Source organism: Acanthopagrus latus, chromosome 14, assembly GCF_904848185.1.
Source record: "Acanthopagrus latus isolate v.2019 chromosome 14, fAcaLat1.1, whole genome shotgun sequence".
Classification (NCBI taxonomy): Eukaryota; Metazoa; Chordata; class Actinopteri; order Spariformes; family Sparidae; genus Acanthopagrus; species Acanthopagrus latus.
In genome coordinates, this window is record NC_051052.1 from 11,909,876 (window position 1) to 11,929,388 (window position 19,513).

Below are 19,513 nucleotides of genomic sequence, written 5' to 3' on the forward strand. Positions count from 1 at the left end.
AAAAAAGCCTAAGTAGCATTTTGGCCAGAATTTCACTTTTAATGAAAATACAGCTGTTACCTTAATCGAGCAAAATAACCCTACAATAAAACAATACTTGAGTAAATGTGCTTAGTTACATGGCACACGTTGACAGTGTAACGTGAACCGATACCAGCCGGCAGTGTCACCTGACACCTCAGGTACGTCGCCTGTAAGCCCCGCCCTCCTCAGTGTCAGGCTGCGGTCCACCCACCTGAATGGGACAAAAGCAGGAATAGACATTCATTCGGGGACATTACCTGTGTGGTTAAATCGGGGCGGGCGACTCACACTCAAAACGAATTTGTTCACGATGGAGGAGGGCTTCTTTAAATCAGCCATACCCGCGCAGGACTCCTTCCTGCTGGCCTCCTCCAGCCTGGCTCTGCCGGCCGAGCCGACGCCGGGATCCGCGAGCAAGATGAGCCCAGGGAACCGGAACCAGCGCGTCCTACAGCAGGTCCAGCTCACAATGGCGAGGAAGACGAGGAGGACCTTGTCGAACGGTAATGTTGAGTTTTTAATTTTGTATTTCATGGTTGTGATTGATGTGTCAGAGGAAGGAAGCTCTCAGGTGTTATTTCGAAGGTTTCCACAACAAAGATGCACATCAGGCCACTCATACAGTGTTTGGGGTGGCTTAGATTGAGTCCACCTGAAGGGATCAACTTTCAGAAGTGGCTCTGTGAACATGAGTGCGTGTGGGACAACATTTCTTATCTGGTGATATTGGAAAAAAAAAAAGAAGAATCAAAGAAGAGAAGAATCGTTCTTATTTCCTGACCTGTTATTTTTCATTTGACACTCATTTCTCTGCTACAGATTACAAAACCTGTAAGTGGCCCTCTGTGTGTATGTGTGTGTGTGTGTGGACTTCTACTATCATTTAGACTAAACATAGTCATATTTTGTGGCTGGAATGTGTTCCTCATAATGGTTTGCCTGTCCAACAGGTTCCTGCAGTTTCATTCATCTGCCTAAAGGGAGATGACAGTGACTGCCGACAGAGCTCCACTTTAATATCTCCCTCATCGGCCTGCTCCCACAAAGATGTGGGTGGGTCGGCTTATAAATGTCAGTCAGTCATCAAGGGAAAAGTGACAAGAATATTCTATCCACAGCTTTGATTACATTATGTAAAGTATCAGAGTGTAGCTACCTCCTAATAGGCTTGTTTGTTTGTGTGTGTGTGTTTTATTCACGCAAGATGATTCAGCATTCTGGGCTACGAAGCTGGAAGTAAACACGAAAGTAATTTTTTTTTCTGGCTTTGCTTTGCTTCTTCTTCCAAGAGAGGGATTCGTCAGATGAGAAATTACATTTAAGACTGACTAACCACATGAAAGTGGTGTAATTAACGGCGGGTCATAAATCATTCTGTCTTCAGAGATGGTGGTTCAAATGTGTCGGTTATATAGTCGTTTTTCGTCATCAGGCGAATGATCGTCCAGTTATAAAACGTCAGTAAATAGATTGTTATGTCCTGAAATTCGCAGTTTAGTCGGACCATAAGACAAAAGCTTGAAAATGTTCAGTTAACTACAGAGTCAAAGAAAGAACAGCAGCAAATCATCACATCTGAGCAGCTGGAACGACTCATTAAGACGTTGTCGATTAATTTTCTGTCGACTGACTAATCGATTCATTTCAACTTCAGCGCCACAACAACAAAAAAAAACGTGTTACACTTTGAAATCACTTAGTTAAGGAGGTTCTTCTGTTGGTAATGTGTTTAAATAATGGGTTTCACAGGCTTCTATGTCAATTGATAATGAAGATAATCAATCTACACAGACTGGATTTAAATTATAGTATCCATCTGCTTTATCTCTGCTCTCCTGCCTCTCCCTCATCATGCAAATGAACCACACATTTTGTTTTTTGCACTTGTTTATGAAGATACCTGCAGCACTGAGAGCGTGTCCATGCAGCCAGGGTGGGAGTCATTCCCCTCTGACCCGAGGATGCCGTGAGGTTTTGATTAAAGTGTGTAACAGGACACTAACAAAATATCTTCAACTTGTTTCAGGAAGCATCCATTTACAGAAAAGCACCATAAAGAGCTCCAACGCCACCGACGGACTCTCCCCGAACATGAAGGTACGGGACTGTTTAACCTCACTCTCCACTCACACATTCACAAACATCTTAGTACTGATATCTTCATGTGTCACTTAAAACGTTTATCTGATTGTCCTTTTCACTTGCTGAAACTGGTCTGGTCAGGTTTTGAAGTGCCATGCTCCGTGACAGATAGCTATCCAGTGAGCCACACAGTTGCACGTCTCAATTTGAATGTAGTCAAATGGTCTGCTGCCAGTTTGTACTCAGAGCCTCCGGTCAGACCAGATGAATCACTGTGGGCTTTCATTAAAAGCTCAAAATTATAAAGTAGGCTGTGACATTTTTAACTCCTGAAAGTGACAAAATAAAATGGATGTTTTAATTATTTTGCCAACTGATTAAAAGGAAAGTATAAAGCTTCATATTTCATTTTACACTCTATTGACATTTTTTCATGTACAGTATTATTTTACCACCTGCGTCTGCTAGTTGGTTGGTTGGGTGGGTGGTTGGGTTGTCCCCGGGATAATACAAAAACTAATGAATGGATTTCCACAAAACTTGGATGGACGATGGGTCTCGGCCCAGAATAGACCCCATTAACTTTTGGCACTGGTTTGGATAAAGTGACGGATCGAGGAATTCTTTAAAATTGCGCTCTTTGACATCTTCATTACCTTTTTTAGGGAATAGTGCATGGATCTTGATGAAAACTCATCTAGTGTATCTATTTGATGCTGGTGCAAATAAATATCCAGATCTAGTGGATTTAAATATGTTTTGTTTGATGGTGGATCAGTCTTGAGTGAATTAAATTGGACTGTTTCTTAGCAGAGGTATGCGCTTTATTGAGTACCTCTCTATGTATTCAGTCATATTTTTGACTTGTCTGATAACTTTTTACTCACTTTCATCATCTTTGGGCTTTCATGTAGATCTGGCAGAATCTTTTTTAAAAAGACAGTGGTAAACTACATTACAGTCTTACAATATAATATACTGTTCTTCTTGTGTTTCAGCTCACTTTAAGACTGTACAACATTTCAGACCTTTCATTTGTTATTTTAAAGGTGCAATATCCAAGAATTTTAGATTCCAGATCTCAGTCCATGCCACCAGCTAACAGCAGCTACATTAACCAGTAGTTAGCATTTACTCTGGTGATATGCTGACACCCATTTGTTTGGGCTGTGTACTTCACATGTGGCCAACTCCTATGTATTGCACCTTTAATTTACATAAATGTCCCTCAGTAGTTGAATTTGTCCTGTATACTTTATATACTATATATTTAGTTATGAATACGAGACTAATTACAAATTAACTCTACAAGTCCATCAGAACGACCTGTCGTATGGTTCTTTAGTGTGGAGTGTTCCATCCCAGAGGACTTGAGAGATTAACAGCAGAAATAACGTGTATTAAAGTGAGGATTGTGTGTTTTTGTTTTTTTGTTTGTTTTTTTTCTAAAGGTAAATGGAGTGGGATTCACCAACCATTCCCTTTTAAACAAGCTTGTGCAGAAACCATTCAGGAGGGTGGAGGTGTCTCCACCACAGAGCCCGGAGGCTCCTCACAGTCGCTTCATTCACAGTACCCTCCGTCATGGGACGTACACCCATCCAGGACCCAGTCAGCCACACAGGGTGGGCACTATGCTGGACCGCTCATTTAGTTCTCATTCTCGCCGCTACGCCTTCTCAGATGATACCCGCAACATTCGTCCGCAAGTGTCCACAGCTGTGCTGCAGAGCTTCGGTCGGAGGTCGCTCAGACAGACGCCAAAGAATGTGTTCGTGAACGCCGGTTTTCCAAGAAGTGGTGGCAGGATTCATCACCAAATTGTTGGCAAGAAGGAGAAGCACACTGTGGAGGGACCAACTGGTGATATGACACTTGGTTCTGGACTGCCTGATGAAGGTTTCTCATGGATGACTTTGCTCAGGAGGGACGGTCAGGGGCTCCACAGACTGAAATCACAACCAGCCTCGGTCACCAGCGCAGAGGTGGACATGGGAGGGCAGGATGAGGTGGATCTCCCAGTTCAGCGGATACAGAAAGAGAATGTCAAAAAACTGTAAGATTGTGTGTTTGTGTGTGTTCCCTTTGTAGATTTGGAAATGTGTGTGGGTTTTTTTTTCATGAATTTCGAGGCATTTGGGGATGTTATGTTTTGTCACTCACAGCTGTCCTCTCACACAGGACGTCGGTGAACAAGCCTCCAGAGATGACACTGGAGAGGGCCGTGAACGTGCTGACTGAGGAGAATAATGAGGAGACGCTCATCTACGCAGCCAGCCTCATACAGAGCCAATGTTTCAAGAGTGTTGATGCGAAAAGGATTGTAGGTTTATTTTTATTATTTAGGTTAATTTTTTTATTGGATCATTTTACAGTAACTCAAAATAGGATTTGTTTGAAGTTAGGTATGTAAATGCGAGAGAGGTAGAGAAACAGGATTTTTCAGATTTGTTTACAGCAGCCATTCATTTTCTTAACCTGTTTTGACTGAGTTATATACGTGACTAATAGCTCTGTGACAAGATTATCAGACAAGATCTGGAGCATGATGTCTGGACCGTTATCAAAGGTTATCAAATCTTCTGGTGCTTGTCCAAGCCTTATTCTAATTTGGCTGTGGCTTCAGAAGGGATATCAGTCCCTGCATGATTTTCTTTGATCCATGATGTGATTGGGGTTAAAGATAATCGTATACAACTGTAGAGATTCTTGCCGAAAAATCTGTCAATCAATAGTCCACTGTCGTTTCCAGGTGTACTATCTCCGTGGGATCAGAAAACTTCTGCAGCTCCTCACCACTGACAATGAGGAGGTGCAGCGCGTCGCTGCCGCCGCTCTGCGTAACGTCGTCTACCAGAGCGACGAAAACAAGATGGAGGTGAAGGAGAACGACGGCCTGGCAACCATCTTGGGTGCATTGAAGAGCAGCCGTGAAGTGGCGACCAGACGAGAACTGACTGGTGAAACTTTACGTGCTTCATTTGCTTTGAACTGACTGATGTAGACTTTAAAGGATGAGTTCACCCAAAAATGAAAATTCGGTCATTATCTACTCACCTCCATCGGTATTGGGTCGACTCGATAATGACTGAATGTTCATTTTTGGGTGAACTCATCCTTTAAGACCTCGGGCAGTTTCATTTGCAGTACAGTTGATAAGTAATTAATAATTACTTTAATTAATTTTCCATCTCACTCCTAGGTCTTTTGTGGAACCTCTCCTCTCATGACCTTTTGAAGGAGCGCCTCTCTAGGGAGTCGTTATCCATCCTCACAAAGTCAGTCCTGGTGCCCAGCTCTGGCATTTCTGAAGGCGAGAACCCAAAAGACGAGCTCCTCGCGGATGCTGCCGCTTTCCACAATGCTACCGGCTGCCTGAGGTAGGCTTCTTTGTTAGTTTTGAAACTGGATAGTCGGGGCGCTTTTACAATGTAGATTATAGATTGGAGTAAGCAGACGCCACCGCTGGTGTCAGATAATCAGCTCATAGCAAACTAAATACAGAATCACGTGTGCTAGACATCAAATATATAACTTTGTATCCTAAAGAAAAAATGTACACTGTACAGATTTGATCCCCACCGACCAGAGAACATTACTTTCTGATTAGCATGGAGTGTAAAGGCACGAATGGAGAAACTGATGAAGAAAGTGAAATGTTTAAAATCTCAGCAGAGCCCATGTTTGGTCACTGTTCAGTATAATGCACTACATTTATGGTAATACGAGTGTGAGAGTTAACCGATGGCAGAGACACGGTAATATACAGTATGAGTCTCTGCCAAGCTGAGTTACAAGGGAACAGTAGCCGAACACGGCGGAAACTCTCATTACACTTCATGTGAATCCTGACTCTTTTCCTGTGTAAAGAAACTGTTACGCTTTTTGATTTCTGTTGAATCTTGTTGGCAAAGATTCAACAAAAAGAATTTTAAAAGAAAAAAACAAGAGAGCAGCTACATGATGATGGGAAATATCCAGTCAGGCTGCTCTATTTTCAGATACAAGATCATATTTTAGTGATGCAAGACAACAATCAAGACAAGACAGGACACCACTTAAAGTGTTACAAAACAAAGGAATGACGTTTATGTCACGCGCTCGCAATGTAGGCCATTTATAAAATCACAAATGTGGTGTTCATCTGTGAAGATCATCTTACTGAATGAAACATCAATCAGCTTGTGTTCGCCACCAAGGTTATTGTTCAGCGATAATGCAAAATTAAATTCAGACCAGAGCGATGCTAACCTCAGGGTAATCCTACAAAAATACATCGTCCCTGCACGACTCTAGACCAAGTTCGCCATCTTGGTTTAGCTAAGTCTGCTAACTAGCGCAAAGCAAAAAGTAGGCTACAACTTAGGCTAATGGTAATGTCATAAAAGATATTCAGTTCAGCCAATTGAGATGTCTTATGCTTGTCACGATATTTCGTTAAAACCCACAAATATGAGCCTCCTGGTGGTGTTAGAGAGAAAGTCAGCGGATTACCAGAGTTGTTGCATTGGACTTACATGAGGTTAGCATGGCTTAAAGCAGCAACAGGCTAGGTTTTCTTATATGATAAAGGCAGTCATGAATGTACGCTCATATTAGCTTACCATTGCTCTTTTCTCTTTGTACCTGCTTGAGCTTTTGTGAAAGACAAATGGAAATGTCTTCCTCATGAACCACAAATAATCAGTTAATTGGCTGCTAGCTCGCTACACCATTAAACACCAGCCTAAATGAAAACTGATACTCCTTCTCTCACCCAGCCCAGTCACTAGAATTGATAGATAACCACCTAACCCATCCTATGTTTTATGTATTTTCTCTGCCGTCTTGGCTTTTTCATCACACCACATTTTTATCTGTCTTGGTCCCAGTTTGCGTATCATATATTCGGGCTCAGCTGTTGAGACATACATCGTCTCTCTGTTTACAAAGCAGGAGATATCAGACGCACTGCTCCCCCTGGCAACTATAGCTGGATCAAATGAGTGAAAGACTGAATTATTCATCCAGCTCTCTCTTCTCTCTGCTCTGCTGAACTGAAATCACTCAGTCCTCGCTGGCCCTATGTTCTCAAGTTCTCCTAATCGTGTTCTCGAAACCCTTTGAGCTCCCCGCAAAAAAGAAAAATGATGAGCTCCTCTCCGATTTATATTTCTCCTCAGCACAAAGAGCCTGCTGTGCCGAGTCAGAATGTTGTATTTGTTTTCCATGGGAAGTCGGATTACACAAAAATGTTTTGTTAGTCTGAAATCGTCCATCATGTTTGCTACTGGCTTTGGGAAACGACAGAGTGCAACTATGAACCTTTTATAATAACATGGTTGACAGATGGGGACATTCTGTTTGTATTTGGCTTATGTTTACGCGGGAATCCCTCGTTACTGATGTTGTTGACTTTTCTAATATGCTTCGGTGAGATTGAAATCTGCTTATCTGATTGAAACACACACACACACAAATGTCAAGTTACCTTGATCCTTGTTTGTTCCCAGAAATCTGAGCTCTGCTGGTCCAGATGGCAGGAGAGCAATGAGGGAGTGTGAGAATCTCATCGACTCTCTGGTCTACTACATCCGGGGAGCCATAGCTGACTATAAGACGGATGACGAGGTGAACTGAAAATGATAAGCGTTCCAGAGAAAACGTTTATCTTCACAGTCAACTGCACATTCGGTTTGATCCGTCATGCAGCTTGATACATGTCCACATGTGGGAATTTCCACATCAGCAGTGTGTTGCTGCAAATATGTATCGATGCATAAATTTACCAGTTATTCCCATTGTAGTAGTTGTTTCCAAACAGCTCGCTATGATGTAGTTTACTTGATATTTATCCACTGATCTGCTCTGAAGTCCACAGAAAACTGCGTCTGCATCCTGCACAACCTGTCTTATCAGATTGAGGCAGAGCTCCCGAAGATGTACACCAAAGATCTCAGAGAATCTCGACTAAACTTGGCTCCCAAGCCGAAGGCTGTCGGCTGCTTTTCCTATCGCAGTGCCCAGATCACAGAGGTAATCCCTTCGGAAAATAATCCACTTTGACAATACAAAAAATGTACTAACCTTGTAATATTTGAGATAGATATTCTATAAAAACATGCAGCATTTCTGCACGTAAAACAGCCTCTTGGAAGGGGAACATATTTGTCTTAAATGAAGTGAGTGAGAGTGAGGGTGTGTGAAATGAGACAATTTAGAATCCAGCTTTGTCAGGTGCGTCTGTGCCAGCACTGCAAAAACTTTCTGTTATTATGCAATGCTTCATTAAATCTAATTAGTATTTTTTATAGTAACAGCCAATTATCACCAACTCTGCAGTTCCCATCACCTCTGCAGAGCACCGGCCCAGCACCAAACAGCAGGCAGACACAATGAACAGCCAGCTCTGGAGCACTGCAGAGTTGGTGGAGACCAAACCAGATTGTTGAATCTGAATTTGTATAATTCAGATTCAATACAGAAACAAGTACTCTGTGTCCGCTGGATGTGTAAATCTGCAATTGTTTGCTAACATGTTTGCTAGATGAACTATATAAGATGATAACATGTCAGCGTAGTCTTTACAGCTCATTACCGCTGCCCTCAAGTGGCCAAATCATTTATTTCTGTTTTTAAAGAAACATTTTACTACCCCAGGGTTTGTAACACATGATGTATGTCTTTTTTTTTCTCTAAGCCCAAACTAAGATAACCCTGATGACATAATCAAAGTTATTTTGGAACCACAGCTATGAATGACCAACACAACACACCTCATCAGAAGCTCTCTCCTGTTAACTACAACAGTTTCGGGAGGTGGAGTGACAAAATATTCAAGTAGGGCCACTTTAAAGCTTTAAAGTCACTGTGAAACAGAAGTTAGAGTGTTTCTAACTGCTCTAGATGCTCTTTTTTTGGACTTGTTCTTACCATATAACTTTGTCTAAATGGAGGGTAAGCACACAGTATTACAGTTTGGAACATTTATTTTTCTTTCCACAGTGTCTTTAACAAAGTCTTTGCATGCCCCTTAAACAACCATCTGCATTGCAGCTACTCTGTGACGGCACTGAGCTGTGAATTGTTTATAATTAAATGTACGGTACGATGATGTTGCAAAACAGCAGGGATGCCAGTCTTCACTCGTGAAGTGAACTTTAAATACATACACAGACACCTACAACAAGAGCAAGGAAAAAAAAAAACAAGACAAGGATTATTTGTGGCTCATCAACTGTTATCTGCTGCATCATAGCTGCATCTTGTCAGTGTGACCTTGGTGAACCCACTGATCTACAATCAACTGCATCTAACAAACTGTCCCTCTGCAGCATCTGGAGCGACAGTGCCCCCTGCTGGAGGAGAAGGCGAACCCCCGTGGCATAGAGTGGTTGTGGAGCGCCATCACCATCCGGATGTACCTGTCACTGATGGCCCGCAGTGTGCGTCAGTACACCCAGGAGGCCGCCATCGGAGCCCTGCAGAACATCACGGCCGGGAGAGGAGCGGTGAGACGGGACAGAGATTTAAGCTCTCTGAAGATGAAAAGAAATTAGATGTATCTCACAGTTTTAACATGAACTATTGATGTAAACAAACAGCAAACTAAACAAACTAAAAGTAATGGCAACATATGCACTTATCTGATGTAATTTCTGTGGCCTGGCAGATGAATGAAGCCATCACCTTCACTATTGTTCAACGGGAAAATGGCCTCCAGCATGTGAAGAGGATGTTAGTGGAGGGGGAGAGTAATGTGAAGAGGACGGCCATTGCTCTAATAAGAAACCTCTCGCGCTACCAGGACCTGCACCCTGATATTGGTAGCTATTACCATTAAGGTTTTACATATTAACCTGTCATTTTGTTTCTAATTCAACCACAAAGTTCTTCACACTTTCGATTTGTCTTTTATTTTGTCATCCTGAAGTGAAGCAGGTGTTGCCGGAGGTGGTGGCGATGCTCCCCAATGACGACACCGGCACCGACCTGCCCAACGAGGTGACGGCTTCCCTGTGCCACATCCTGACCAACCTCAGCCAGAGCGACCGGCAGAACGTCAGAGCCATCGTCAACGAGGGAGCGCTCCCAAAGATCCTCAACATCAGCAACAAGGACAACGGGTTAGTGTTCACAACACTTTTCCCATTTCAGGAAAAAAGGACGCACCCCGACACAAAACCACCTCTAACATCCGATGTGGAAGAGAATAATCCCTGCTTTTGATTTTTTCCAGTCATGGACCGAGCAGAGGGGGTCAGGCGGCGTGCGTCCTGCTGCACACCATGTGGAAACACCCAGAACTGCATGGCGGCTATAAGAGGGTGGGTTCCTGTGCACGCAACACATCATAGTATAACTCAAAACTGCGTGTGTTTGACAGTCATTTGCGATTTCCAAATGTTTCAGCAGTGTTTTCAGAAGTACTAATACCACAGTATGAAAATATTCCACTGCAAGTAAAAATCCTGCATATAAAACCTTATTTAAGTAAAAACATCTTTGAAAAATCTATCATGTTTATGGATTAATATTGACTGTTGTATTTTACTGCTGTAGATGAAGGTTGAGTCATCATATTCGTCATAAGATTGTCAGATGTTTGTAGCGTTGCTGTTCTCATCCAACAGCCTTGTGAAGTCTTTTTTTTTAGATAGCTTATTTAGTTCACGTGGCCCTGGCAACTTGCTTTGGTTCAGCAAAATCCACATATTTGAAAACATCATGTAGAAGCTGCTTGAAACATGTTGCCATCATGTTTGCATCTATTCCTGCGGCCTCTCTGATTTTTCGATGAAATACAGTATATTTTAAAAGGATAGACATTTACTGTCTGTAGTAGCCTTTAGTGTCTCCATCAGCAGGGCTGCTTTATTGCAATATTACATTTATAGGATTGGTTGTCAGGTATTAAATTAACAGAGCAGCATTTTGTCTGCCACAGTGTGTTTTTGTACAACCACCAGGGGGCAGCAGTGAAAGAGTTACAGTTTCCATAATCAACCCTTTTTTTCCCTCCACAGTGTGGGTACAGGAAAACAGATTTCATCAACGCGAGGACAACAAAGGCTGTGAACTCTGGATGAGACCGAGATGGAGATCTCTGTTGATGTTATCTGTACTTGTGGCCCCCGAATCGCTCAATGCACTGTAATTCACCCCCAGTGTCTCAGTTCAGTAACTGCTGGTTTCACAGAGGTAGAGTCCTTGGATCTCACTGCTGCAGATAAACATCGTAAATTGTGTCTACATTTCCATAAAAGGCCCCATAAGATGTCTTTAAACTTGTTTTTGTTTTTTCATGTTAGTGCTGCCGTGGACATTGTGATGAAATGATACAGATAATGGACTATAAACACACTGCTGCATCACCCAACATCACAGTTTTCATTTCATGGGGACCTTTAAAGCACTTTTAAGTTTTGTTGAAGTTCCTCCTTTCTATACATCTGATGATTCTGGCTATCAGATCTGAAACCTGCTGTCTCATAATCAGGAAAGCTGACAGATGAATGTAGAAATGTCTCCTGAAGACTCTCCAGCAAAGATAATGAATTCAAATTAGAGCATTTTTTTCATGTTTGTGTAGTTTATTTTTTTACTGAAGTGGCAGCTAAACAGTTCAGAATGCTTGTTTGTGATTTGTCAGGCGACACAGTAATGAAACAAAGAACCACAATGAATTATTCAAGTACTCACACAACAGAAATTGTGAAGGATTAAAAAAAATCTGACCAACAGCTATATTTTTCACAAACCGATGACCTTTTTTTTTTTTTTGCTGTCTTTCCTCACATAAATAAACAGTCTTGAATGAAGTGTCTGTATGTATTGGTCGATACTTCTCAGCTGCCACGGCGACTGGGAGCTGAACAAGCTACTGCTAAGGTGGGGCGGGGGGAGTATTATGTTTTTTTTTTGTTTTTTTTTTCCAATCTCAAATTGTAGGCGAACCAGAGCACTGGCTGGGTGACAATCAACATCAACCCCTGCCAGACAAGGCATTCAAGGCCAGGCAGCACAGTTTCTGTACGAAGGAAACTGAGCTGCTAAAAGACACAGTAGACTGTGACATGCAGGTGTAGAAGTCACAGCTCCCTCGTCCTCAGAGGCTTGGTGGTCTGAGGACGAGTGAGCTGCTCATTCATAAGATGTGTGCATGTATCGCAGGACAGAAAATGCAAAGTAATTCACAGAGGACATGGAATAATTACATTTCCAGATGTAATTATAGATGTGGAAGCCTTTTGAGGTGGGAAAGGGGGAAAAGCAGGTTTGTTTGTGGGTACAACCTGCAGAGGGCAGTGGTGTCGCATTAACACCACAGCTCATCACACACCTCCGAAAAACTGAGACAAGCTACAGTTTTTTGTCCCCGGATAATTTTATTTTTCATATTCAACCAACTCTGGATCCCACATGTTGGAAAGTGGGTTAGCCCCCAGATTAAACCCCTAAGCCCTTCTATCTTGAGGAACAAAAACTGTGCGGTTTCCTCCTTTTTTCACTACGACTAATCTCTAATTCACCCACTTTGTGAACTATTTTGGTGACAAAGTCCATGATTTTGAAGGCTTGGTTCTGGCGCAAGGAGAGAGAAAAAAAAGGGGGGGCCGGGGGCTCTGAAGAGACCAAATCCTTTTAACAATAGCCTCCTTGTCTCTTCACAGCTTATGTGTGATGTGAGGGGTTATTTTTTATTATTATTTTAAAATGAGGGCCTCGTTCTCTTGTGATCAAATTCATTAGGTGACGAGACTCAAAGACAGAAGCGTCATCACTCAGTACGCGTGTGATCGTTTTCATCTCTGTGTTTTAAGGAGGTCCTGGAGAGTGATATTTATAGATGCAGGAGAGAAATAATATGTGCTTGAAATACCAAGATAGCCGATGGTAACAGGTGTCAGGACACACGAGAATGGGCTTGTTTGCTGCTGCAGGACCGTGCTGTGGTTTCCACATGATGGCTGAACATGTTTAGTGAGAGAGAGAGAAAGAAAGGGTTCTTTGAGAGGCTAAAGTGAGGCCTATCTAACCTTTCTTTTTTTTTTTCTTTCTGTACACTGACGCCATTGTCATGGGTGTCAGCTCTCAAGGGCAAATTTCTTTCCGCAGACATAATCCCGCAAGAAGAACATTTGGGATCTAAAATGAAGTTTAGCAGAGCAGTCCCTCCCTCACGATATAGGAGGAGGTGAGGAAGAGGCGCGAGCGAAGAGGAGTCGAAGCAACAGGCGTTTAACAAAATGAAACATCCAGAGCCGCATTTGAAAGCAACGTCGCTCTGTAACGTCACAGTGGGCTAAGTCACTTTGACATGTCAATACTCACGCAAACAATTTGGGACGAAACGAAGACAAGCGCTCGCTTCACTGAGGGATTCCTGTCTGCTGTGCGACACAGTAATCAAACAGACGAAGCTTCTTGTTGCCACCAAAAAAAATTTCAGGATTTTAGGACCGGTGTTTGTTAGAGAGCACAGTTGTAGGCACTGTCTGCTCCTTGGGAGGCATTTCCCTCAGCCGGGCTTAGTATTTAAAAGGCCTCAGTCTGCTCGAGCACGTGGTCACTCATCTGCCTGTGTTTTCTTTGCTTCTGTTTGTAAAATATATTTTGTGCAAGTTTTTTGACAGTCTTGGAGTCCACCCAAAAGCAAGTGCCTCTTTCCTTTTTGGCTCAACACCTTGGCTTTAGTCTGAGACAACCCATGTTCCCCTTGAGCCCACTTATTTTCTCGCCTTTTTTTTTTTTTTTTTGTCTGAGTTAATCCCTTTCTTGGGGAGCAGCGGAGGATTTGGCCGAAGCACAGCTAATTAAAAAAAAAACCCTAAGTTTGCCAGATAACAGTGCATTCTCATATTCGCTCATCGGCCGGACGAGACAAAGCAATCGCTGAGATTAAGCAGGCGGTCTCAGCAGCAATGTTTTTTTTTTTTTTCCTTGAGAGAGGAGACACAACGACGAGATCTTATGAAAGTAGGACGAAGGTTTAACTGGCTATGAGAGAGAACCCACCCAGACATAACAGAGATTCTCAAGGATGTGCAGACACAAGCTTAAGGAAAAAAAAAACCCAAACACCTGAACTGGAAGCTAGAAATGAAAAATGGCGTTTCTAATCAAGCAATCGGAAGGAAAGCACTCACAAAAACTGTCGGCTGCTTCGTGCGATACTTTTTAAAAACAAGGGTTTATTTCACTCTTGAGTTGATACACTGGGCAGAATATGTGCTATGTTTATGAATATGTTTATGAATATGTTTATGAATATGTTAATATATAGTCTACATAGACATTTAATCAGTCTAGAGCAGTCATTCTCAACCTTTGGTTCAGGGTTACAAAACTAATCTGAGGGGTAAAACATACTTACTGAACCATCTGTTTTGAATAGTCACAACCCAAAAAACTACAAAACTACTAATAAACTACTGTGTGCCACTAATGATGAGGACTTAAACAGTCACTGCATTGTATCTCATTACAGCTCTGAAGGACAAAAGAAGGCCCAGAAGTGTTGTGCCTCGATCGGCGGTCTCATGCTACCTCAGACAACGGAAAGAGGAGGTCGGAATTTCCCGGCTGAAACTTCCCGACTTCCGACCTCAAAAGGTGCGAGATGCCAAAGAAGTGAACACAAAGCTGACCGTGACAAAAAGGCGTCTCCTCGGTGAGCCCTCAGCAGTGCTGCCGACATGCTTTACAAATGAATAAGTGGAGGATCAAACGACACATAGGATAACAGACGCCGTTATACAGGTAATGTTACGGCACTTCTATATTCGGAAACATTTAATTCGCTGGCCTTTTACACAGAATTGAGCCCACCAGATAGATTTATGTCAAATATGTGGGACTTTTATTCAGGATTAATCAGCAGCCACCAAATTCTCCGGCTTTTTGGGTTGACTTCTTGGCCTCAGCTCGATGCATAAAACATTCTAAGCATGAAAAACCTTGCTTATGATCTATGAAGTTCATCAATTTTGATTGACAGCTCCTGACTTCTTATGTAATGAATCCTGCTTTTACTGTGGTGACAGCTGTGTTGTAGTCAATGGGAGATACGTGGAGAAACCTGCTGAAACCCAACATATCTAATCTTGTGGCTTCTGATGAAGAAACATTTTGAGAAAATGAAAGAACGCACTTTAGAGAGAGGATAACCACAGATTTTTCCCCCCAAAATGACTGACATGGCTGATAATATTGTGACCAAACGGGACTGATCCGACTGATTTCCTCAAATCACACTGAGAACAGGAGCGGGAACTACGTGTTGAGAACAAATTCAGTTGTTAACCTTTCCTATGAAGTGTCATATGACATAGACATGTTGGGTTTCAGCGTGTTAATCAATGTATCTCCCACTGAAGCCAACCCAGCTGTCAGCACAGTCTGGCAGCCCTTATTTTTTAGGTTCTTTGGGTTACAACTGTTCTGCTCAAAACTGGTGAAAATGCGGGATGGCTCGCATCTTATTTGGTGGAAAAGGGGTAACGGCAACATTACGGGTGTCCCTGTTTAGTCTTTGGGTAGATCACATTTGATCTCATGTTCCTGCTTCCTTTTCCCCCTGTAGTTTCGGCCATCGTGGTTTCTTCAGGATGACGCAGATGTCAAGTACTCGGGAAGTAAAAATGTATCAGCCTGAAAGTGTCAACCTGAGACATGAAAGACTGGATCTGAAGCACCTGCCGAGACAAGATGAATTGACTACTTGAAAAAAAAACCGAGGATAAGACGGAGCCAAAGACTGAGCACTTGAGGGATTCCATCTATGAAACCTGACGGATGCAGTCAGCCAGGTGGAGACAGCTGAACTCTCAGATCTCACAGCCTGAGGTGGTGCCAGGGAGTCACCGGTGGCTGAGTGTGCCAAACACAGCAGACAGGTCAAGAAGGGCGAGGGCTGTGAACGGAGTGAGGCGTCTGGTGGGAGTCCTTGTGAAATTCACAGAGTAAGAGCGCTTGTTAGACTCGTGACTGATTGGGGTCAAGGAGGCTGTGTGCGAGTTCGGGGAAAGAAAAAGGGATTAAAAGAAGTGTGATTCCAGCCTGTGGATCCCGACAACAGACCTGTCAAGGGCAGGGAGTCCAGCTTCATCGATGTGGGAAAAGGCGCAGAGGGACAATGATGAGGCTGCGCAGTTGATCAGGGTGGTGAAGACAGATGAAGGAATATTAGAGCTCATTTAGACTTTTGCTTAAGGATTTGAGCTAAAGCTAGAGATCAGACGAGTGGATGTTACATAACCTGCTTTCAGCTGCCAGCTTTGTTTGTTTAGTTCAAGGGACATGACTTCCTCTAGGGGTGTATGACAAGCAGACAGCAGTGGAGCTGATGTTGTCTTTTGACCTCTGTTCATGACCTACAGCCTCATTAAGTTCCTGGTAAATGGTGACATACCTGGTAAATCTGGTTTCTTTGCTGATTGAACCTATAATAATGTGGAAATCTGTTGCTAGGAAACATCTGTGTCAGAAGCAATCAACTGTATAAACAGGAAGTCGCTCTAGCATCTTTAGCCTTAGCATGACTCTCAAGAATGACAGCTTTAAAGGCAAAAATAACATATTAAACAAACTTTTGAGTTATTAGCTAATTTAGCATAGTGTTACCGACTTTACTTTGTTATTTGTGCGTGCAGTGTTGTAAAAAGTACTTTAATACAAGTAAATATATCATGTGGCTATGTGGGACAACATTTCTAAGCTGCGTTAGCTAATGCTGCTCTGTTAGCAGAGTGGACAGAGGCACTGTAAAGAAAGTCACATTCTTTGCACTGTTGAGTCCTTCACAAAGAAGTCCACAGTCCAGCAGCATTAAACACATCATCATATTATCAGTGTCCATTTATGTCTTTCTAAATATAATGATAAACAACATAACAGCAGTTTACGAGTGTATGAAAGGAGAAAACCCATACAACAAGCTTCATTTTGAGAAACACTTGTGTTTGCGTGGACAGATCCCGAGAGAGACGGCGAAGGTCTCATTTTTCACGTCAGAGTACAATCGGCTTATATATGAAAGTGACTAAACAACACTGAAATATATGTAGAGACAATATAACTTTTGTAGAAGCGAAATAATACAGGCCTTGTGCTTACGTATCAAATGTGGTAAATTATACATATATTCATATACATGTTTTACTATACTTCTACTATTTTAGCCTTTGATGCAGCCAATCCAAGTTAGTTGTAACTGCAGTTCTTATATAAAAGTTGTGGCATTATAAAGCACAGTGTTTGCCCATGCAGCGGAGTGGAAGAATAAAGTGGCAGAAAAAGTACCTCAGCTGTACCTACCATATTAATATTCATCCTAACTGGGTCAGACATTAGCTAACTGTTCACTGCTAGCAACACATCTGCACTTCAGCCCTCCGGTTGAAGCTAATGCTACGTCTGGACTTTGGATCTGGAGCAGTTTTGAACAGATTTCTACAAACGCAGAAGTGCTCTCCCTCGCTCTGCCCGATCAGACCTCTGCTAACGTCGGTGCTTCAGAGTCTTGCGAACAAATTGCACCTAATTTCATCAACCAACAGAATGATGAAGGTGACGTTTATCTCGTCCTGCGTGACAGGGCTAAGAGAGAAAAGGAGGAAGCCTGTATTATCTGTCTCAACATAACAAATGAGAAAAACTTCACTCCTCAACACATTGGTTTGCTTTTAAATCAGAGCCACGACGAGAAGGACTTTAAATCCTGAAAGCATCTGTCAAACCTCGTCACCGCCGCCTGCAAGAAAACATCAATCACGCAAGGCTTGATTGTCACAACAGCTCAACCATATGTTGAGGATTAATTGCGGAGTTTAGTTCTGAACTGAAGGAACCGACCCGAAAAGGGAGAACCATATTGTGGGTTGTATAGAATTTATGACTCATGTAGCGACATTTGCTCACGAAATGAGTTTGAGAGATGGCTTAATTGAGCAACGCGGAGCAGATTGAAGGCCGGATGCAGCAACTTCGTCGCAAACGCTGTCAAAGAGGAGCACGACAACAAATGCTTCGTTTTCAATCTGAATTGCTCCGCATCAAAATATGAGCACCGTCGATACAGTAGGGAAGGTCATCTGTGTTTCTGCATGATCAGCACAACAGGAAGCTGTCATGATTAATGCTGTGAGACATGAAGACACGAGCGTCTGACTGGAATTCAAATCAGGGAACACCTTTTTTAGAATTTCAAACTACAGGAGACCTTTCAAGTAAGATATACCGCTGCTTCTTAATTGAGTTACACATTTCTCACTGTGAAGAAAATGTAAGAAATCTGTATTAAAAACTTCATGAACTCCACAAGACACGCGGTTTGTGCAGCCAAGCGTGGCCGAAACCCACAGAAGTGTATTTAAATCCCGGTGGAGATCCCAAAGTTTTCCGAAGATACCAATTATGTCAGGCTGTGTTTTTTGGGGGCATGTGCGAGCGTGTGAAAACAATGCACAAGACATCCAGACTGTTTTCATCTGATGAAATGGTGCAGCCATGAAAAAGAAAAAAAAAAAACACACGCCGTCTTGTGTTGAATTTTTCATATTGTATAATTAAACTTGAGGCGATATCAAAAGAAGGTTAAATCTTTTTTTTTTGTTTTTTTTGTTTTTTTAGAGTGGGGATGCTTTGGTGCTAATGAGCGGGAGACTTCGGACTTTTAAGTTTTAGTCCAGTAAAGCCTTGTGTAAGAATTGGCCACCTTTGTACTCCAAACCACTGGGGGGCAGCATATCACACAGTGGTTGCTAATAGCTGCTAACTGCTACTGCCATTTAGTTAGCTCACGTAGCCAGGCAGCTAGTGGTCTGGACTGAGACCTGCAGGGGGGTGTTGGCGTTTGGACGGGCCGGGGCTAGCTGGTTAGCATGCTATGCTGTCTCCAGCAGATGTCTCTGCAACAACACATGGCCGTCATGACATCCAAACACTGTTTCGTCACATCCTGTTGATAATTTTTTTTTGTTTGTTTTTTTTGCAAACTAAAATAATTACATATTGCACCTTTACAATAAAAAAAAAATATGCTGAACAGCACATTTCAGAATCAGGAGGCTCTTACGTAAACAGGCAGTCTGCATAGTTACTGTGACTTAAGTAATCAGATGAATGGTGTAAAAGTACATTTCTCTTTTTGTCTCTACTTTATTACTTTTCCTCTTTTATTCTGTGATTAATTCCTTTTACCTGTAATAACTCATAGTTTCCTTTTGTGTTTATTTTGGAATACTGTTTTTTTTCTCCTTTTTCTTTTCTTTTTCTTTGTCAAAGCACCTTTTAAACTTTGCTTTTAAAGCTGATATATGAAGTTGGATGTTTGCCTCTAAAAGTGTAGTGGAGTAGTAAAACATTGGAAATACTCGAATAAAGTTTACAATAAGTTGCCTATATTAAAAAAGTAGTACAGTACATT

General features: G+C 42.2%; 1 protein-coding gene across 1 annotated transcript; it reads left to right on the forward strand.

Annotated features, from left to right (window-relative positions):
- On the forward strand, window positions 1-11,906 carry pkp2 (plakophilin 2). Its single transcript, XM_037121003.1, has 13 exons — window positions 1-527; window positions 2,051-2,121; window positions 3,558-4,162; window positions 4,288-4,429; window positions 4,859-5,066; window positions 5,309-5,486; window positions 7,599-7,716; window positions 7,960-8,121; window positions 9,420-9,596; window positions 9,758-9,911; window positions 10,019-10,211; window positions 10,325-10,412; window positions 11,112-11,906. Exons 1-13 carry the CDS (start codon window positions 335-337, stop codon window positions 11,172-11,174), a joined length of 2,352 nt encoding a protein of 783 aa, XP_036976898.1. The 5' UTR covers window positions 1-334; the 3' UTR covers window positions 11,175-11,906.
- The last annotated feature ends 7,607 nt before the right edge of the window (window positions 11,907-19,513 follow it).